The 23,269-nt window shown below is 41.3% G+C and overlaps 1 protein-coding gene across 3 annotated transcripts; it reads right to left on the bottom strand.

Moving 5' to 3' along the window:
* Positions 1-366: 366 nt before the first annotated feature.
* lg19h1orf53 (linkage group 19 C1orf53 homolog) lies at positions 367-19,091 on the bottom strand. Of its 3 annotated transcripts, none has more exons than XM_062027571.1 (4): positions 18,924-19,091; positions 18,641-18,853; positions 9,652-9,753; positions 367-794 (listed from the first exon to the last, which is right to left on the bottom strand). In XM_062027571.1, the coding sequence occupies exons 1-4, from the start codon at positions 18,951-18,953 to the stop codon at positions 723-725; spliced, it is 417 nt and encodes a 138-aa protein (XP_061883555.1). In that variant the 5' UTR covers positions 18,954-19,091; the 3' UTR covers positions 367-722. The 3 variants fall into 3 exon arrangements, with proteins under 3 accessions (XP_061883555.1, XP_061883556.1, XP_061883554.1); XM_062027572.1 differs by having other exon boundaries at positions 18,641-18,858; XM_062027570.1 differs by having other exon boundaries at positions 18,641-19,090.
* Positions 19,092-23,269: the final 4,178 nt, after the last annotated feature.

The following is a 23,269-nucleotide window of genomic DNA, read 5'->3' on the forward strand; positions in this document are numbered from 1 at the left end:
CGCTTTAGCCAAGTGTTGCCAGGAGGCTGCGAGTCTGGTGGGGCCGCTGTTGATGTCCGCGGCGTGTTTGTTAACAGCCTGATTCCATCAAGTGGTGTAAAAGCAAGGCAGCCAAGTGAGAGGGCTGACCCTTGGCCCGTTACTATTTTTAACAACACAGTATTTAAGTCAAAGGTAGCGAGTTCAGTCGAGCCGATGTGCAGCGCAAATGATGCTAATATTGCACTCGCACATTTGAGAGGGAAGAACTGGGAGATGCAAAGCAAAAGAGCACAAGCTGTTATCTGACATCCGACTGTTATGTCTCTTATATGCCCTTTATCTTGAGGGCAAACATCTAAAATGCACTTTCAGTTTTCATTCCTGTACTCCCACAACCTTTTTTATTACATCAAAGAAGAGAAATACCACTGAAATTAAAAGTGCTCATAAAAATGAACGAGAAAGGAAGCTCCCTGCATTTCATTGGAAATTCAAGGAAAGCTTCAAAACAAAAAAACACAATTAAATTGCATAGTACACACGATTCCACAGAACAAATCATTTTTTCCCCACTCAAATTAAAAATAAAATAATGCAGAATAGTTGTGATGTATGGGAGGCATTTCACAGTCACTACCCGTATTTCATCATTCAATACACTGCTAAAAATGGTTCAAATAACAACAAGGCACTACATTCTTACAACAATCTTCCAAACCTGTTACCCAGGCACAGTGGATCTACACATAAAATCGAGAGTTAAACCGTTTCTTCATTGCAGGGTCCTTCACGTTGACTTGGCCATAGGGACACTGCAGGAGAGAATGAAATAATTAAACCACCACACGCGGAGAGAAACTTAAGTCATGCAGTGGGAAAGACATTTACGAGTGCAAAGAACAATCACAGCGCAAAGTACAAGACGGAGCATAGGAGTGGACAAGACAGATGTGATTAAACAGGGCAGGAAAGGAGAGGACGAGGACTGACGAGCAATGTTCCCTCTAATTTTTCATGTGTGTGAGCAAACGCACAAACACCCTGAGCATTCAGTGGAATACAGACATGCACACTGTGGTCATACCAGCAGCACATTTGTCTCAAACCTGACATAACTATTTAAATGTCTTATTATTATAATCAAGTGACTAGTCAATTTCAAGAGATTATTTTCTAATATATGTGATTTGGCCCACTTAGATATTGTTTTTTTTTTTTATCAGCTATGCACTATAGTATTTTATGCCTGGGTGGGGGTCCTGCTTTCGAAAGATTGTGTACCCCTTTCAGAGATCATATTTAGTTCCCCTTAAAGGCCTACTGAAACCCACTACTAGCGACCACGCAGTCTGATAGTTTATATATCAATGATGAAATCTTAACATTGCAACACATGCCAATACGGCCGGGTTAACTTATAAAGTGCAATTTTAAATTTCCCGGGAAACTTCCGTCTGAAAACGTCTTGGTATGATGACGTTTGCGCGTGACGTCACGGGTTGAAGCAGACATTTTGGAATAGCACGGTGGCCAGCTTAAAGGCCTACTGAAACCCACTACTACCGACCACGCAGTCTGATAGTTTATATATCAATGATGAAATCTTAACATTATAACACATGCCAATACGGCCGGGTTAACTTATAAAGTGACATTTTAAATTTGCCTCTAAACTTCCGGTTCGAAACGCCTCTGCGGATGATGTATGCGCGTGACGTAGACCGGGGAAGACGGGTATGCCTTCCACATTGAAGCCAATACGAAAAAGCTCTGTTTTCATTTCATAATTCCACAGTATTCTGGACATCTGTGTTCGTGAATCTGTTGCAATCATGTTCATTGCATTATGGAGAAGGAAGCTGAGCAAGCAAAGAAGAAAGTTGTCGGTGCGAAATGGACGTATTTTTCGAACGTAGTCAGCAACAACAGTACACAGCCGGCGCTTCTTTGTTTACATTCCCGAAAGATGCAGTCAAGATGGAAGAACTCGGATAACAGAGACTCTAACCAGGAGGACTTTTGACTTCGATACACAGACGCCTGTAGAGAACTGGGACAACACAGACTCTTACCAGGATTACTTTGATTTGGATGACAAAGACACAGACGTGCTACTGTGAGTATGCAGCTTTGGCTTCTAAACATTTGATCGCTTGACCGTATGTGCGCAACTTTTTTTTGCGTATGTACGTAACTTTTTTAAAATATATAAGCTTTATGAACCTTGGGTTAGGTGAACGGTCTTTTGGGCTGAGTGATTGTGTGTGTTGATCAGGTGTTTGAATTGTATTGGCGTGTTCTATGGAGCTAGGAGCTAGCATAGGAGCTAGCATAACAAACACGCAGGTGTTTTTATGCAGGATTAATTTGTGGCATATTAAATATAAGCCTGGTTGTGTTGTGGCTAATAGAGTATATATATGTCTTGTGTTTATTTACTGTTGTAGTCATTCCCAGCTGAATATCAGGTACCGTGAGTATGCAGCCTTGGCTGCTAAACATTTGATAGCTTGACCGTATGTGCGAGTCAGCTCTATACTCTCGGCAGAGTCCTTGAGGGTGCATGGGAGTTTGCCCAACCAGTCTACATGTGTTTTGTGGACTTGGAGAAGGCATTCGACCGTGTCCCTCGGGAAGTCCTGTGGGGAGTGCTCAGAGAGTATGGGGTATCGGACTGTCTGATTGTGGCGGTCCGCTCCCTGTATGATCAGTGCCAGAGTTTGGTCCGCATTGCCGGCAGTAAGTCGGACACGTTTCCAGTGAGAGTTGGACTCCGCCAAGGCTGCCCTTTGTCACCGATTCTGTTCATAACTTTTATGGACAGAATTTCTAGGCGCAGTCAAGGCGTTGAGGGGATCTGGTTTGGTGGCTGCAGGATTAGGTCTCTGCTTTTTGCAGATGATGTGGTCCTGATGGCTTCATCTGGCCAGGATCTTCAGCTCTCGCTGGATCGGTTTGCAGCTGAGTGTGAAGCGACTGGGATGAGAATCAGCACCTCCAAGTCCGAATCCATGGTTCTCGCCCGGAAAAGGGTGGAGTGCCATCTCCGGGTTGCGGAGGAGACCCTGCCCCAAGTAGAGGAGTTCATGTACCTCGTAGTCTTGTTCACGAGTGAGGGAAGAGTGGATCGTGAGATCGACAGGCGGATCGGTGCGGCGTCTTCAGTAATGCGGACGCTGTATCGATCCGTTGTGGTGAAGAAGGAGCTGAGCCGGAAGGCAAAGCTCTCAATTTACCGGTCGATCTACGTTCCCATCCTCACCTATGGTCAAGAGCTTTGGGTTATGACCGAAAGGACAAGATCACGGGTACAAGCGGCCAAAATGAGTTTCCTCCGCCGAGTGGCGGGGCTCTCCCTTAGAGATAGGGTGAGAAGCTCTGCCATCCGGGGGGAGCTCAAAGTAAAGCCGCTGCTCCTCCACATCGAGAGGAGCCAGATGAGGTGGTTCGGGCATCTGGTCAGGATGCCACCCGAACGCCTCCCTAGGGAGGTGTTTAGGGCACGTCCGACCGGTAGGAGGCCACGGGGAAGACCCAGGACACGTTGGGAAGACTATGTCTCCCGGCTAGCCTGGGAACGCCTCGGGATCCCCCGGGAGGAGCTGGACGAAGTGGCTGGGGAGAGGGAAGTCTGGGCTTCCCTGCTTAAGCTGCTGCCCCCGCGACCCGACCTCGGATAAGCGGAAGAAGATGGATGGATGGATGGATTAGATTTTATATCGCGCTTTTCTATTATGAGATACTCAAAGCGCTCACAGAGAAGTGGGAACCCATCATTCATTCACACCTGGTGGTGGTAAGCTACATTTGTAGCCACAGCTGCCCTGGGGTAGACTGACGGAAGCGAGGCTGCCAGTTTGCGCCTACGGCCCCTCCGACCACCATTCATTCATTCACCAGTGTGAGTGGCACCGGGGGCTAGGGTGAAGTGTCCTGCCCAAGGACACAACGGAAGTGATTTGGATGTCAGGAGGCGGGGAGCGAACCTGCAACCCTCAGGTTTCTGGCACGGCCACTCTACCCACTACACCTTACCGCCCCTAGAGTTTAGAGTGGGATTTGATTTTTTGCGCGGCATAGATTTGCTGTGCGCAGAGGACGCGTGAGCAGTGCGCAATTGCGCAGGTGCGCACCTGAGAGGGAACGTTGCTGACGAGATCTGAACAAGACTCAGAGGGACAGAAGAGACAAACTCACTTTACAGCATTTTGAGGCTGTGATGACCACGAAATTAAAAACAAAACCATGTTCTCTTTCAACATTCTGTTAGTTTCAAATGCATGTCCATAGCTGTTCATCTACTTTCATATATGCACTTAATTTCATTAAAATACAATGTGGCGTTAAATGCAGTAACAATACGTAACACCTTTAAGTACAGTGGTACCTTTCCTAACATGTTTAATTAACTGAGCTCAGAAGTCAAACTACTCGGATCTCAAATCAATCTTTCCCATTGAAATGAATTGAAATTCAATTGATTCATGCTGGGCCCTCAAAAAATGCCACGATTCTAATGTCTAACACGCTTTTAAATAAGAAAACTAAATTCTAGAAAACAAATGTATGAAAAACATTACAAACAATTGAGTAAATAATGTAATAATAAAGTATAGCATTTACTTTGCAGATAGGACTTCTACGGTATCTCCTGGAGGTGGGAATCTTTAGGCACCTCACGATTATGATTCAGGAGCTACGATTCGATTAAAAATAGATTAATGATGCATCTTTAGCTGATTCATATTGATGCAGTTTTACATTTCTTTTCGTTTCACTAAATAAGCATTCATCACTTGCAACTTTTATAACCAGTGTGTTTGTAAAAAGAAACAGTTAAATTAATTCCCATTACATTTATTAAATTAATGGAAATGTGTGCAAAACTGGAGCATAAGTGCCCTAAAAATTAAGGAGTTGGTCGGATCTCCTGGTGAGGGGTCTCGCTGCAGTCAGCCAAATTTTAGAATTGTCTGCATTACTTTATTTACAAAAAAATTGATTATTGACGTTTACTAATAATCAATTAGCATCTAAAAATCAATTATTTCCCCCACTATAGTATTTCCAGCGAGCGCTTGTCCGTATTAGGGCTGCAACTAAAGACTATTTAGATAGTTAACTTGTAGGGATGTAATGATATGAAAATTTTATATCACACTGACATCAAATCCAAACCACACTAACATAAAACATTAACATTAGTTGGCCGTTACAGTATGAAAAAATAAATATATATATATATATATATATATATATATATATATATATAGCCTACTATTTGCACACTATTGACAAGTGATGTACTGAAAACTTGACCACCGAAAAAAGACTTTGATCACCCAAAACCTGCACTACCGAAACCGGATGTAAACAAAACGCACGCCATTGTCTGGAGCGTTCATCATAATAATCCCCTCAATTCCCCCCAAAAATGGATTAACTCGCTGGAATATAAAGAAAATATAACATACATCCATAAACGTGGATGCATATGCAAAAGTGCAATATATTTATCTGTACACTAATCTATTTATTTATATCTGCACCTTATTGCTTCTTTATCCTGTACTACCATGAGCTAATGCAACAAAATTTCGTTCTCATCTGTACTGTAAAGTTAAAATTTGAATGACAATAAAAAGGAAGTCTAAGTCTAAGTTGTCAGCATGTCTGCAATGTGGACGTTTTGATTGATTGATTGATTGAGACTTTTATTTGTAGATTGCACAGTACAGTACATATTCCGTACAATTGACCACTAAATGGTAACACCCGAATAAGTTTTTCAACTTGTATAAGTCGGGGTCCACTTAAATTGATTCATGATACAGATATATACTATCATCATAATATAGTCATCACACAAGATAATCATCAGAGTATATACATTGAATTATTTACATTATTTACAATCTGGGATGTGGAGGGGGGAGGGGGAGGGGGGTTAGGTTCGGTTGATATCAACAATACAGTCATCAACAATTGCATCATCAGAGGAATGGACATTGGAACAGTGTAGGACTGACTTGGTAGGATATGTACAGCAAGTAGTGGACATAGAGAGAGAGATCAGAAAGCATAAGAATAAGTATCTACATTTGATTATTTACAATCCGGGGAGGTAGGAAGTGGAAGTGAGGTTGTTAGTTTAGGGTTGAAGTTGCCTTGAGGTGTTCTTTTAGAGCGGTTTTGAAAGAGGATAGAGATGCCCTTTCTTTTACACCTGTTGGGAGTGCATTCCATATTGATGAGGCATAGAAAGAGAATGAGTTAAGACCTTTGTTAGATCGGAATCTGGGTTTAACGTGGTTAGTGGAGCTCCCCCTGGTGTTGTGGTTATGGCGGTCATTTACGTTAAGGAAGTAGTTTGACATGTACTTTGGTATCAGGGAGGTGTAGCGGATTTTATAGACTAGGCTCAGTGCAAGTTGTTTTACTCTGTCCTCCACCCTGAGCCAGCCCACTTAAGTGGGTAGGTGATTTTTATATACTGTACATGGTGATTCAAAAACAATACGCCCAAATCATCACACATGTATTCAGTTCTAAAGCTTTGTAATAGACTGAATCAATGGTCATTTGATACAAAGTTATCCAAGTTTTATTGTGTTACAATTTCACTGTTGTGGTCATTTAATCCTTTCGGCGCCGTTCAATTGTAGGAAGACCACGTGTTTATTTACCCTCAAAAGGGCGACTCCTCAACACAAGGCGTTTTGTGTGCTTAAGTTTGCAAAAACAAATGCTATTGTCACGGTGCAGCATGCTTTTAAAACAGAATTTGGTGGTGGCCATATTGAGCACTTGTTAAGCATGAAATAAATGCTCGAAGTTATGTGCAACACATGTGTTCAAGCTAGGTTTTCTATTGTTTTTCATTTTTTGAAATATCGAGTGATAATTTTGGCGTATTATTTTTGAATCACCCTGTATATTGCAGATATACCCGCACGGACAGCCATCTATAAAATGTGCAAATATTAAGAGATTTAAGAAGAGAAAGTGTAACTAGAGCAACAGTGCTAAGCAAGTGTGACATCATGCACGTTGCAGCCTCTTTCGTTAGGGACATCGAGGGACAGAAGCAGAGTCTCTAAACACGAGTACATTTTATAAAAACACCAGAAGAAAATGCTAGAATAGTTTAAAAATGGTATTAAAAGTCTGTAAACAAAATCTCAACAAAGTACCTGTACAAAAAGCAGCAACAATTGAAAATATGGCAAAACGATTAAAAAAATACATGTTGATACTAATTAATAAAAACAGGGGAAACCCTGTATTACAATTCCATCCATCCATCCATCTTCTTCCGCTTATCCGAGGTCGGGTCGCGGGGGCAGCAGCCTAAGCAGGGAAGCCTAGACTTCCCTCTCCCCAGCCACTTCGTCCAGCTCCTCCCGGGGGATCCTGAGGCGTTCTCAGGCCAGCCGGGAGACATAGTCTTCCCAACGTGTCCTGGGTCTTCCCCGTGGCCTCCTACCGGTCGGACGTGCCCTAAACACCTGCCTAGGGAGGCGTTCGGGTGGCATCCTGACCAGATGCCCGAACCACCTCATCTGGCTCCTCTCGATCTGGAGGAGCAGCGGCTTTACTTTGAGCTCCCCCCGGATGGCAGAGCTTCTCACCCTATCTCTAAGGGAGAGCCCCGCCACCCGGCGGAGGAAACTCATTTCGGCCGCTTGTACCCGTGATCTTGTTCTTTCGGTCATAACCCAAAGCTCATGACCATAGGTGAGGATGGGAACGTAGATCGACTGGTAAATGGAGAGCTTTGCCTTCCGGCTCAGCTCCTTCTTCACCACAACGGATCGATACAGCGTCCGCATTACTGAAGACGCCGCACCGATCCGCCTGTCGATCTCACGATCCACTCTTCCCTCACTCGTGAACAAGACTCCGAGGTACTTGAACTCCTCCACTTGGGGAAGGGTCTCCTCCGCAACCCGGAGATGGCACTCCACCCTTTTCCGGGCGAGAACCATGGACTCGGACTTGGAGGTGCTGATTCTCATCCGAGTCGCTTCACACTCAGCTGCGAACCGATCCAGTGAGAGCTGAAGACCCTGGACAGATGAAGCCATCAGGACCACATCATCTGCAAAAAGCAGAGACCTAATCCTGCAGCCACCAAACCAGATCCCCTCAACGACTTGACTGCGTCCATTAAAGTTATGAACAGAATCGGTGACAAAGGGCAGCCTTGGCGGAGTCCAACCCTCACTGGAAACGTGTCTGACTTACTGCCGGCAATGCGGACCAAGCTCTGGCACTGATCATACAGGGAGCGGACCGTCACAATCAGACAGTCCAATACCCCATACTCTCTGAGCACTCCCCACAGGACTTCCCGAGGGACACGGTCGAATGCCTTCTCCAAGTCTACAAAACACATGTAGACTTGTTGGGCAAACTCCCATGCACCCTCAAGGACTCTGCCGAGAGTATAGAGCTGGTCCACAGTTCCACGACCAGGACGAAAACCACACTGTTCTTCCTGATCCCGAGGTTCGACTATCCGGCGTAGCCTCCTCTCCAGCACACCTGAATAGACCTTACCGGGAAGGCTGAGGAGTGTGATCCCACGATAGTTAGAACACACCCTCCGGTTCCCCTTCTTAAAGAGAGGAACCACCACCCCGGTCTGCCAATCCAGAGGTACCGCCCCCGATGTCCACGCGATGCTGCAGAGTCTTGTCAACCAAGACAGCCCCACAGCATCCAGAGCCTTAAGGAACTCCGGGCGGATCTCATCCACCCCCGGGGCCTTGCCACCGAGGAGCTTTTTAACTACCTCAGCAACCTCAGCCCCAGAAATAGGAGAGCCCACCACAGGTTCCCCAGGCACTGCTTCCTCATAGGAAGACGTGTTGGTGGGAGTGAGGAGGTATTCGAAGTATTCTCTCCACCGATCCACAACATCCGCAGTCATTATTATCATTAATAATGTAGTATTGTTGAACGTGCTCAAAAAGTATGTGCACACACAATGAAATATTTAATTGTTCTTTTTAAATAACTAAAATAAATAGACCTACTGTTAGAAAGCCCACTATTTTGCATGTTTTGTGTTTCTTATACTTCACTGATAAGCATACTTCCCAACCTTGAGACCTCCATTTTGAGGGTGCGTGTATTTATATCACATGATGCAATTTTCAAGCACAAATACGGTGTGAATCAATCCGTGCTGTTCGATGTCATTGAGTGCTGTAAGTAAAAAAAAGATCAAGAAATTTGAAAAACAACACGAATAGAGACACGTTTGCAAACACTTGAATAGTCCACAGAAACACTGCTTCATTTTCTATGCCCCATTCAGTTAATGATAACTGTTGGTTCAATGTTAGGCTTAGGTTTTAGCAGATTTTCCGTATTTTTCCTACAGACAGCATTTGGTGACCTCAAACAACAAGGCTATGGCTTGATTCACACTGGTTTTCGCCTTTTGAAGGCTAGCGGAAAAACTGGAAAATTTATCTTGAAAGTCCTTAAAAAGTGCTTGAATTTGGCCATTGAAAAGGTGTAAGAACCCTGAATACTGAAATGCATGCTCCAGATCAGAGAAGAACACAGTGGAAGCGGACGAAAGAACAATAGGATAGAAAATACCGGAGAGAAGAGAAAGAACACACAACATGTTAGAACAGCAGACAAAGAACTCACGTGTCTGCATGCGCTGCCACAGCACTTCCCTCGCTGACGGTGGGCATACTCTGTGAACACCTTGTACCCACTGGAAGGGTCAACGTACATCTGCTTCTTTGCCTGAACATAATGAACGTATTATTTTTTAATTAGTGCAACATGCATCACATAGGCTAGTGGATTGTCCTTGCATACACTTAAACAACAGACAGAGGTAAACACAAAGCTGAAATTAACATATACTCTATATATATATACATATATATATAAATATAACAACAGATTGCTTTGGGTTAAAGACAAGAAGGGTATATGACCTGTTTGCTTTGAAAGAGATGCAAAATATAGTCCCTGCACTCATTAGTCAAAACTATGCAATAATGAACCAATATTGACATAGTTTGTGTTGAATTCAACTATACAAGGTGCCTAAGAATACATTTCTGACGCAACCTTTTGCATTAGACTCCAACTCTTCATAGATGCACCCACCTTCTGTGAGTGAAAAACACCAAACTCCTTTGCCATCCCTCAGGAAGTTCTGAAATGTCACCTCTCAGTCTGTTTCAAACTGAGAGCCCACTAGTTTGTGAGCTGTGACAGGCCACAAAGACAAAAAAGCCCCGGGCCTTTTGGTGACACAGCCTGTCATTTCACATGGCATTGCACGGCCACATAGTGAAGCTAGCATAGCTGGACCCGCTTTCCATTGTGCTTTTTCCCACCCACCTGAGCCTTAACACTCTCCTCAGGTCGTGGCCAACTTGCCTTAACTTCACCGCATATTCAGGAGCACAATATTTACAACAGAGAGGCCTAAAGGCATGCAGATGCACCGAGGACGGCTGCACGCCTCACTAACTCTGCTTGATGGAGGAGCTGAGACAATCTGGAGAATGTGAAGGATATGACAAAAAAATTATTACTAACATTAAAGGGATGGTTGCAACTAGAGATGTCCGATAATGGCTTTTTTGCTGATATCCGATATTGTCCAACTCTTAATTACCGATTCCGATATCAACCGATACCGATATATTTCATGGCTGGCTCAAAGCGTGAACACTCTGTGATCACATACGACCGACAGACAATTCTGGATGTGGATGGATCGGGTCGTTATAGACTGAAAGATGCATGTACGGTGGACCTCCTCTCTAGCATGGGAATACTTCGTGGGCTACATCGAGCGGCCTTTGTAGCAGCGGAGTCAAGTGCTAGCGGTGACCGCCAATGGAGACGACGTAAGCGGTGCGAGCGGAAGCAAAGAGAAAAGCTAACCAAAGAAGCGTGGAGTCTCCGGGTAAGAAGCCATTTAAACTAGAACTAGCCGGCGTCAGGCTGGATAATCCCTGCACACATATCAATTCTCTTAGAATAAAACACAACTCACATAATGTTTTTTCTTTTGTGACCGTGTCAGAGGCAGACATACATTGTACTGAGGTAGCTAACTATTATGCGTTCAGTTTATCGCAACATCAAGCAAACAATCTGAATATCCCCGTCGTATCAATTCCTAGATATGGTCAAAACTATTTAAAGTGCAATACGCATAATAAACACAACATTATTAATATTGCTACTTCGGATAATTTCAACAAACAATCCTCAAAACAGCCCACTACCTATAATATGGGCTTTTTAAACATAAGATCATTATCTTCCAAAACGTTATTAGTTAATGAAGTCATCAGAGATAAACTTGACGTCGTTGGTCTCGCCGAGACCTGGCTCAAACCAGACGATTTTTTTGCGCTAAATGCGTCATCTCCTCCTGGCTATACCAATACACATGTTGCCCGACCTCTTAAAAGGGGAGGGGGTGTCGCACTAATATACAATGAAAACTGTAATCTTACACCTAACCTAAATAATAAATATAACTCGTTTGAGGTGCTCACTTTGAGGTTTGTCACACCGCTGCCTCTCTACCTGGCTGTTATCTACCGCCCCCCTGGGCCCTATTCGGACTTCATCAGTGAATTCTCAGAGTTTGTTGCTGATCTAGTGACGCACGCCGACAATATAATCATAATGGGGGACTTTAATATCCATATGAATACCCCATCGGACCCTCCATGCGTGGCGCTCCAGACTATAATTGATAGCTGTGGTCTTACACAAATAATAAATGAACCCACGCATCGCAACGGTAATACGATAGATCTAGTGCTTGTCAGGGGTGTCACCATCTCTAAAGTTACGATACTCCCGTACACTAAAGTAATGTCCGATCATTACCTTATAAAATTCGAAGTTCTGACTCATTGTCAACAAACTAATAATAATAATAATAACTACTATAGCAGCCGCAACATTAATGCTGCCACAACGACGACGCTTACTGACCTACTGCCTTCGGTAATGGCACCATTCCCAAATTATGTGGGCTCTATTGATAACCTCACTAACAACTTTAATGACGCCCTGCGCGACACCATTGATATTGTAGCACCGCTAAAGCTAAAAAGGGCCCCTAAAAGGCGTACCCCATGGTTTACAGAAGAAACTAAAGCCCAGAAATTATCATGTAGAAAGCTGGAACGCAAATGGCGTGCGACTAAACTTGAGGTTTTCCATCAAGCATGGTGTGATAGTTTAATAACTTATAAACGCATGCTTACCTCAGCTAAAGCTAAATATTACTCAAATCTCATCCACCTCAACAAAAATGATCCTAAATTTCTGTTTAGTACAGTAGCATCGCTAACCCAACAAGGGACTCCTCCCAGTAGCTCCACCCACTCAGCAGATGACTTTATGAATTTCTTTAATAAGAAAATTGAAGTCATTAGAAAAGAGATTAAAGACAATGCATCTCAGCTACAACTGGGTTCTATTAACACAGATACGACTGTATATACGACGGATACCGCCCTCCAAAATAGTTTCTCTCTCTTTGATGAAATAACATTGGAGGAATTGTCAAAATGTGTAAATGGGACAAAACAAACAACATGTTTACTTGACCCAATTCCTGGGAAACTTATCAAGGAGCTTTTTGTATTACTAGGTCCATCAGTGTTAAATATTATAAACTTATCACTTTCCTCTGGCACTGTTCCCCTAGCATTAAAAAAAGCGGTTATTCATCCTCTACTCAAAAGACCTAACCTCGATCCTGATCTCCTGGTAAACTACCCACCTTCCGTTTATCTCGAAAATCATCGAAAAAATTGTAGCACAGCAGCTAAATGAACACTTAGCGTCTAACAATCTCTGTGAACCTTTTCAGTCCGGTTTCAGGGCAAATCACTCTACGGAGACAGCCCTCGCAAAAATGACTAATGATCTATTGCTAACGATGGATTCTGATGCTTCATCTATGTTGCTGCTTCTTGATCTTAGCGCCGCTTTCGATACTGTTGATCATAATATTTTATTACAGCGTATCAAAACGCGTATTGGGATGACAGACTTAGCCTTGTCTTGGTTTAACTCTTATCTTACTGACAGGATGCAGTGTGTCTCCCATAACAATGTGACCTCGGACTATGTTAAGGTAACGTGCGGAGTTCCCCAGGGTTCGGTTCTTGGCCCTGCACTCTTTAGTATTTACATGCTGCCGCTAGGTGACATCATACGCAAATACGGTGTTAGCTTTCACTGTTATGCTGATGACACCCAACTCTACATGCCCCTAAAGCTGACCAACACGCCGGATTGTAGTCAGCTGGAGGCGTGTCTTAATGAAATTAAACAATGGATGTCCGCTAACTTTTTGCAACTCAACGCTAAGAAAACGGAAATGCTGATTATCGGTCCTGCTCAACACCGACATCTATTTAATAATACCACCTTAACATTTGAAAACCAAACAATTAAACAAGGCGACTCGGTAAAGAATCTGGGTATTATCTTCGACCCAACTCTCTCGTTTGAGTCGCACATTAAGAGTGTTACTAAAACGGCCTTCTTTCATCTCCGTAATATCGCTAAAATTCGTCCCATTTTGTCCACAAGCGATGCTGAGATCATTATCCATGCGTTCGTTACATCTCGTCTCGATTACTGTAACGTTTTATTTTCGGGCATCCCTATGTCTAGCATTAAAAGATTGCAGATGGTACAAAATGCGGCTGCTAGACTTTTGACAAAAACAAGAAAGTTTGATCATATTACGCCTATACTGGCTCACTTGCACTGGCTTCCTGTGCACCTAAGATGCGACTTTAAGGTTTTACTAATTACGTATAAAATACTACACGGTCAAGCTCCTGCCTATCTTGCCGATTGTATTGTACCATATGTCCCGGCAAGAAATCTGCGTTCAAAGAACTCCGGCTTATTAGTGATTCCCAGAGCCCAAAAAAAGTCTGCGGGCTATAGAGCGTTTTCTATTCGGGCTCCAATACTATGGAATGCCCTCCCGGTAACAGTTAGAGATGCTACCTCAGTAGAAGCATTTAAGTCTCATCTTAAAACTCATTTGTACACTCTAGCCTTTAAATAGACTCCCTTTTTAGACCAGTTGATCTGCCGTTTCTTTTCTTTTCTTTTCTACTCTGCTCCCAACCCGGGGTGGACCGCTAGCCTGTCCATCAGATGGGGACATCTCTACGCTGCTGACCCGTCTCCACTCGGGATGGTTCCTGCTGGCCCCACTATGGACTGGACTTTCGCTGATGTGTTGGACTTTCACAATATTATGTCAGACCCACTCGACATCCATTGCTTTCGGTCTCCCCTAGAGGGGGGGGTTACCCACATATGCGGTCCTCTCCAAGGTTTCTCATAGTCATCCACATTGACGTCCCACTGGGGTGAGTTTTCCTTGCCCGTATGTGGGCTCTGTACCGAGGATGTCGTTGTGGCTTGTACAGCCCTTTGAGACACTTGTGATTTAGGGCTATATAAATAAACATTGATTGATTGATTGATTGATATAAAGTCGTGGAATTATGCCTAATTTTGTTGTGATGCCCCGCTGGATGCATTAAACAATGTAACAAGGTTTTCCAAAATAAATCAACTCAAGTTATGGAAAAAAATGCCAACATGGCACTGCCATATTTATTATTGAAGTCACAAAGTGCATTGTTTTTTTTAACATGCCTCAAAACAGCAGCTTGGAATTTGGGACATACTCTCCCTGAGAGAGCATGAGGAGGTTGAGGTGGGCGGGGTTGGGGTGGGGGTAGAGGGTAGCGGGGGGTGTATATTGTAGCGTCCCGGAAGAGTTAGTGCTGCAAGGGGTTCTGCGTATTTGTTCTGTTGTGTTTATGTTGTGTTACGGTGTGGATGTTCTCCCGAAATGTGTTTGTCATTCTTGTTTGGTGTGGGTTCACAGTGTGGCGCATATTTGTAACAGTGTTAAAGTTGTTTATACGGCTACCCTTAGTGTGACCTGTATGGCTGTTGACCAAGTATGCTTGCATTCACTTGTGTGAAAAGCCGTAGATATTATGTGATTGGGCCAGCACGCTATGGCAGTGCCTTTAAGGCACGCCCCCAATATTGTTGTCTGGGTGGAAATCGGGAGAAATTCGGTAGAATGGTTGCTCTCGGGAGTCTCCCAGGAAAATCGGGAGGGTTGGCAAGTATGACTGGGAGACGCAACTGCTCTGTACTTCTCCCTACGTCCGTGTACCACTCCGTACAGCGGCGTTTTAAAAAGTCATAACATTTACTTTTTGAAACCGATACCGATAATTTCCGATATTACATTTTAAAGCATTTATCAGACATCTCTAATTACAATTAAATTCTATCATAACAAAAACAATATTGACCAAAACGGCAGACAAGTTCCTCAGACCAACGAGCAATTTCTATTCAATATAATTACTAATTGTAAAACAAAGACATTAAAAAAACACGTTCTCTTAAATATAAACTAAAGGAAAATCATTTTACCATGTGTCTGGGAATACGTGTGGCATTGTTGAACATTCTGGTAGTTTGCGAGCTATATACAAGCAGTGGCTTCACGTAGTCACCGCTAGCGTTGGCACAAACTAGCAGTGTGAGGCAATCTTTCATCGGCTTTTGCCTTCTCCTTGGCTGTAATAAAAAGGTCTGCCGTGGCATCTTTTTCGGTCTTATAACAATTAAAGACTTGTTGAAGAACAAATTTCCCTTCGCTGATAAAATCCTTAAAGTGAAGGTGCCGCAAGCCGAAGGCTAACTACGTAGCTAAAATGCTAGCTCAGTGGTTGTCCAGCAACCCGAAGCGATACAGCGAGACTGTAAGAATTTGGACACATTTAAAGCTATTCTGATAACGCAAAGTACGACAATTGTGGAAATAAACTCGCCAGAAAGCCTTCAAACTCTTCAAAATGACCAGGCCCATTTTTCCAGGATGGGACTTAGGGGCCCCTGCCCGTGTGTACGGAATGTAAACAGGATGGAACGTAGGGGTCCCTGCCTCTTCAAAATGGCCGTGATGTAAACATTCGCAAACCTAAAATAACGCAAATAGAGGCGTTGGTGAATCGAGGTTATATATATATAAAAAAGTTTATATAAAAAAGTTAAAAGTTTATATAAAAAAGTTAAGAATGGGGTTAACCACTATGAGCAGTAAAGCATTAAAATATTATAATAATATACTGTACTTATAACTAACCCTAACCCTAACCCATTATTGGGTAAAAAAGCAGCTTCCATGAAATGCTCAGTTATTCACAAACAAGGATGGGGCGAGGGTCACCACTTTGTGAACAAATGCGTGAGCAAATTGTCAAACAGTTTAAGAACAACATTTCTCAACGAGCTATTGTAAGGAATTTAGGGATTTCACCATCTACAGTCCGTAATATCATCAAAAGGAGAAATCACTGCACGTAAGCGGCAATGCCCGTGACCTTCCATCCCTCAGGCGGTACTGCATCAAGAACTGACATCAGTGTGTAAAGGATATCACCACATGGGCTTAGGAACACTTCAGAAAACCACTGTCAGTAACTACAGTTTGTCGCTAAATCTGTAAGTGCAAGTTAAACCTGTACTTTGCAAAGCCAAAGCCATTTATCAAAAACACTCAGAAATGCCGCTGGCTTCGCTGGGCTCGAGCTCATCTAAGATGGACTGATGCAAAATGGAAAAGTGTTCTGCGGTCTGACGAGTCCACATTTCAAATTGTTTTTGGAAGCTGTGGACGTCGTGTCCTCCGGACCAAAGAGGTAAGTAACCATCAGACTGTTATAGGCGCAAAGTTCAAAAGCCAGCATCTGTGATGGTATGGGGGTGTATTAGTGCCCAAGGCATGGGTAACTTACACATCTGTGAAGGCACAATTAATGCTGAAAGGTACACACAGAGTTTGGAGCAACATATGTTGCCATCCAAGCAATGTATTTTTAATGGACACCTCTGCTTATTTCAGCAAGAGAATGCCAAGCCACATTTTGCACGTGTTACAACAGTATGGCTTCGTAGTAAAAGAGTGCGGGTACTAGACTGGCCTGCCTGTAGTATAGACCTGTCCCTCATTGAAAATGGGTGGCGCATACCACAACGGAGAGCCCGAACTGTTGAACAACTTAAGCTGAACATCAAGCAAGAATGGGAAAGAATTCCGCCTGAAAAGCTTCAAAAATAGGTCTCCTCAGCTCCCAAACGTTTACTGAATGTTGTTAAAAGGAAAGGCCATGTAACACAGTGGTAAAAATGCCACTGTGCCAACTTTTTTGCAATGTGTTGCTGCCATTAAATTCTAAAGCAAAAAAAAATATATTTCTCAGTTCGAACATTAAATATGTTGTCTTTGCAGTGTATTCAATTGAATATAAGTTGAAAAGGATTTGCAAATCATTGTGTTCTGTTTTTATTTATAATTTACACAACGTGCCAACTTCACTGGTTTTGGGTATTTTTAATGCACTATATTGCCAAAAATATTTGGCCATCATCCAAATCTTGAGAATCATGTGCCCTAATCACTTGGCCCGGTGTATAAAATCAAGCACTTAGGCATGGAGACTGTTTCTACAAACATTTGTGAAAGAATGGGCCGCTCTCAGTGATTTCCAGCATGGAACTGTCATAGGATGCCACCTGCGCAACATATCCAGTCGTGAAATTTCCTCACTCCTAAATATTCCAAAGTCAACTTTATTATAAGAAAAGTGAAGAGCTTGGGAACAACAGCCAGTCAGCCACCAAGTGGTAGGCCACGTAAACTGACAGAGAGGGGTCAGTGGATGTCAGTTGTTACAGAGCTCCAAACTTCATGTGACCTTCCAATTAGCCCACGTACAGTACGCTGACCCCGACTTAAACAAGTTGAAAAACTTATTCGGGTGTTACCATTTAGTGGTCAATTGTACGGAAAATGTACTTCACTGTGCAACCTACTAATAAAAGTCTCAATCAATCAATCAATCAAAGCTTCATGGAATGGGTTTCCATGGCCGAGCAGCTGCATCTAAGCCATACATCACCAAGTCCAATGCAAAGCGTGGGATGCAGTGGTGTAAAGTACGTCGCCACTGGACTCTAGAGCAGTGGAGACGCTTTCTCTGGACTGATGAATCACGCTTTTCTATCTGGCAAGCTGATGGACGAGTCTGGGTTTGGAGGTTGCCAGGAGAACGATACATTTCAGACTGCATTGTGCAGGGTGTGAAATTTGGTGGAGGAGGAATTATGGTGTGGGGTTGTTTTTCAGGAGTTTGGCCCCTTAGTTCCAGTGAAAGGAACTTTGAATGCTCCAGGATAACAAAACATTTTGGACAATTCCATGGGATTGCACTTCAAGTTCATATGTGAGTAAAGGCAGGTGGCACTATAGTGTATGTCTGATTGATATAATAGCCTGGTTTGTTTCATTAAGCAACAGGCTGCAACATACTTTATTTACTATTTTTGTAAACTGGTATGCATACCAGAAATAAAATATTCACTAATATATATAATATATATATTAGTGAATATTTTATTTCTGGTATATATATATATATATATATATATATATATATATATATATATATATATATATATATACATTCATATATTGAGCCTATTTAAGCTATCAAACCACTGATATAGCTGCCATTACCTCACATGCTTCTGCATGAACACTATGAACGAGCAGCTCCTCCTCTGTCAGCTGTCTGGTAGCATTTTGATGCTCGGTTCTGAAATCCGCCACGTCCTTTACTTCCGCCCGGCTCCGGTCGTCATGGTTCGGCGTGTTGGTGGTTCGCATTCGCCTCACGCCGTCCGCACTCAGCTCGGCTCTTGGCATCGTTGTAACAACTTGTTTTTGGAGCTGAACTTGAAGGAGAACCAATGTGTTGAGCAACGCTCCACTTTGAGAACGGCGGCAGTACATTACCAACCGTTGTTGAATGGATATATCCAAGTAACATATCTTTTAGTGATATCAACGCTTTAAAAGTTATGTTTGCTTCATGTTTCTTCTTGCTGTTTTTGTTGAATTACCGTCACAGGAGTGAAACACTTCCTGCTTAAAATGCGCGTCACAGTCACATGACCAGTGGTTGCAATGCACCGTTTCCACAGCGCCCCCCTGGTCAATTAAATAACTACAGTTTTAAATGGTAGACCAAAAGAAAACAAACATGGACTCTGCCACTTTATAAGTTGGGTACTGTACACCGACTCTTTCTGGTGAAAATACTATATCTGCATCGTTCAATTCTGCCATTAAAAGTAAATGATGGTCCATTGGGAGCGGAAACTCAAGGTCCTAGGGCCAAATCTGGCCCGCAACGTCATCTTATGTGGCACGTGAAAACCTCTACATTATATGCCTAACTAAAGCTTTTCAATCTTTTTTTGCTCAATGTATTTTTAATGTCAACATGGAAAGAACATCTACATGTATTGCATGCAATTCCATATATTTTAAACATTAATTTGATCAAATAATGCAACATATTATATTACAATAAACTGCAAAAATGTTTGTTGAAATAAAAATAAATACATAAATATATGCTTGAATTATGTTGTTAATGCAAGGTATCCATCAATTTGTACACTGTAAAAATGACAATAGATTTTATGGTAAAATTCTGGTGAGTGAGCTGCCATCTTTTTCCATGTAAATTAATACATTGTAAACATTGTTGCTGTTTTTCCATACCATTTACAGTAATATTACGTTAAAAAAAACACAGCAATTTTTTAGACTGAGCTGCCAGTTATTTGCAGTAAAATTAGAATTTTTTTTACAATGTATGTTACAAAAAGATATAACAATCAAATGCATAGGCAATTATATACAGTACATGTATTTCATATATATATATATGTATATATATATTTATATATATATATATATATATATATATATATATATATACATTATATATATATATATATATATATATATATATATATATATATATATATATATATATATATATATATATATATATATACACACACATATATATACACGTATGCATGTATGTATGTATATATATATATGTATCCATCCATCCATGTTCTACCGCTTGTCCCTTTTGGGGTCGCGGGGGGTGCTGGAGCCTATCTCAGCTGCATTCGGCAAGTCGCCACCTCATCGCAGGGCCAACACAGATAGACAACGTTTACATTTACATTCACACACTAGGGCCAATTTAGTGTTGCCAATCAACTTATCCCCACATATATATATATATATATATATATATATATATATATATATATATATATATATATATATATATATATATATATATATATATATATATATATATATATATATATATATATATATATATATATATATATATATATATATATATATATATATATACATTTACATATATATATATACATATACATATATATATACTTACCAGTATATATATATATATATATATATATATATATATATATATATATATATATATATATATATATATATATATATATATATATATATATATATATATATATATATATATACATACATATATATATATACAGATATACATATACATATATATATACAGATATATATACATACATATATGTATATATGTATGTATATATATGTGTGTATGTATATATATATACTGTATATATACATATATATATATATATATATATATGTATATATATATATACATATATATATATACAGATATACATATACATATATATATATACAGATATATATACATACATATATGTATATATGTATGTATATATATGTGTGTATGTATATATATATACTGTATATATATGTATGTATATATATCTATATCTATCTATATATATATATATAGATATATATATATATATAGATAGATATATATATGTGTGTATGTATATATATACTGTATATATATGTATGTATATATATATATATATAGATATATATATATAGGTATATATATATATATGTGTGTATGTATATATATACTGTATATATATGTATGTATATATATCTATATATATATATATATATATCAGTGGCGTGCGGTGAGGTTCATGTCAGGTGAGGCACTGACTTCATCACAGTCAGATTTACAAACATATGAACCCCTAAAGAGTATCTTATTCACCATTTGATTGGCAGCAGTTAACGGGTTATGTTTAAAAGCTCATACCAGCATTCTTCCCTGCTTGGCACTCGGCATCAAGGGTTGGAATTGGGGGTTAAATCACCAAAAATGATTCCCAGGCACGGCGCAGCTTCTGCCCACTGCTCCCCTCACCTCCCAGGGGGTGAACAAGGGGATGGGTCAAATGCAGAGGACAAATTTCACCACACCTAGTGTGTGTGTGACAATCATTGGTACTTTAACTTTACACTTACAAACTGTAGCACACAAAAAAGCACATTTAATAAAAAAAACGTTATTATGGTTTTACCTTCACTTATAAGTGCGGGAACAGTGGTGTTCGTGTTGGAGGAGTTGTGAATGAATGAAATATGAAATCCGCACTGCAGTCTGCAGGTGTACCTAATGTTGTGTCCCTGTTCATGGCTCCTGCGGCGCGCTGCGCCGCGCGAGCATCGTTGTTTTTGCACTTTTTGGCTTCTTGTTAAGTGACTTTTTTTGGGTGGATTCGGTCTTGCACGTGGAGGGTTTGGGTGTGGGCTTTGGTTTGTGTGGCGCTCCCGTCGGGCGGTGCATTCTGCGGCGGAGGTGCTTGGCACCAGGAGGCGGGGTTATGAGACGAGCCTCCAGTTTTATGATCGCTCAGCACAAGAAATACGTTACACACATACAGTTGTTGACAAAATACACTGGACATTATATACTTCAGCTAACTAAACGATGGAAATGTATAATATAATTCATATAGCAATACACTCTCACTGCACAGCAGGCCAGCAGTTAGCCGAGTCATTGCGCACAATCCATGTTGAGGCACAAATCAGTGACGTGCCTCAACTGGCTGCTGATCACCGCACCGTCTCTTCTCAGTATTTGAACGGCAAATGTGAAAATAAAAATAAAAATAATTTAAAACTGGTGAAGTTAAATGGAAAATAACTTTAGTATAATCACTGGATACATATAACAATTTAATTAATTTTTTTTCTTTTTACTTTTTTTTTTCTTTCTAGTGACTGCACGCCACTGATATATATATATATATATATATATATATATATATATATATATATATATATATATATATATATATATATATATATATATATATATATATATATATATATATATATATATATATATATATATATATATATATATATATATATATATATATTGCCAAAAGTATTTGGCCACCCATCCAAATGATCAGAATCAGGTGTCCTAATCACTTGGCCCGGCCACAGGTGTATAAAATCAAGCACTTCGGCATGGAGACTGTTTCTACAAACATTTGTGAAAGAATGGGCCGCTCTCAGTGATTTCCAGCGTGGAACTGTCATAGGATGCCACCTGTGCAACAAATCCAGTCGTGAAATTTCCTCGCTCCTAAATATTCCAAAGTCAACTGTCGGCTTTATTATAAGAACATGGAAGAGTTTGGGAACAACAGCAACTCAGCCACCAAGTGGTAGGCCACGTAAACTGAGAGGGGTCAGCGGATGCTGAAGCGCATAGTGCAAAGAGGTCGCCGACTTTCTGCACAGTCAGTTGCTACAGCGCTCCAAACTTCATGTGACCTTCCAATTAGCCCACGTACAGTACGCAGAGAGCTTCATGAAATGAGTTTCCATGGCCGAGCAGTTGCATCTAAGCCATACATCACCAAGTCCAATGCAAAGCGTGGGATGCAGTGGTGTAAAGCATGTCGCCACTGGACTCTAGAGCAGTGGAGATGCATTCTCTGGACTGATGAATCATGCTTTTCCATCTGGCAATTTGATGGACGAGTCTGGGTTTGGAGGTTGCCAGGAGAACGGTACTTTTCGGACTGCATTGTGCCGAGTGTGAAATTTGGTGGAGGAGGAATTATGGTGTGGGGTTGTTTTTCAGGAGTTTGGCCCCTTAGTTCCAGTGAAAGGAACTTTGAATGCTCCAGGATACCAAAACATTTTGGACAATTCCATGCTCCCAACCTTGTGGGGACAGTTTGGAACGGGCCCCTTCCTCTTTCAACATGACTGTGCACCAGTGCACAAAGCAAGGTCCATAAAGACATGGATGACAGAGTCTGGTGTGGATGAACTTGACTGGCCTGCACAGAGTCCTGACCTGAACCCGATAAAACACCTTTGGGATGAATT

The sequence above is a fragment of the Entelurus aequoreus genome, linkage group LG19 (assembly GCF_033978785.1).
Source record: "Entelurus aequoreus isolate RoL-2023_Sb linkage group LG19, RoL_Eaeq_v1.1, whole genome shotgun sequence".
Classification (NCBI taxonomy): domain Eukaryota; kingdom Metazoa; phylum Chordata; class Actinopteri; order Syngnathiformes; family Syngnathidae; genus Entelurus; species Entelurus aequoreus.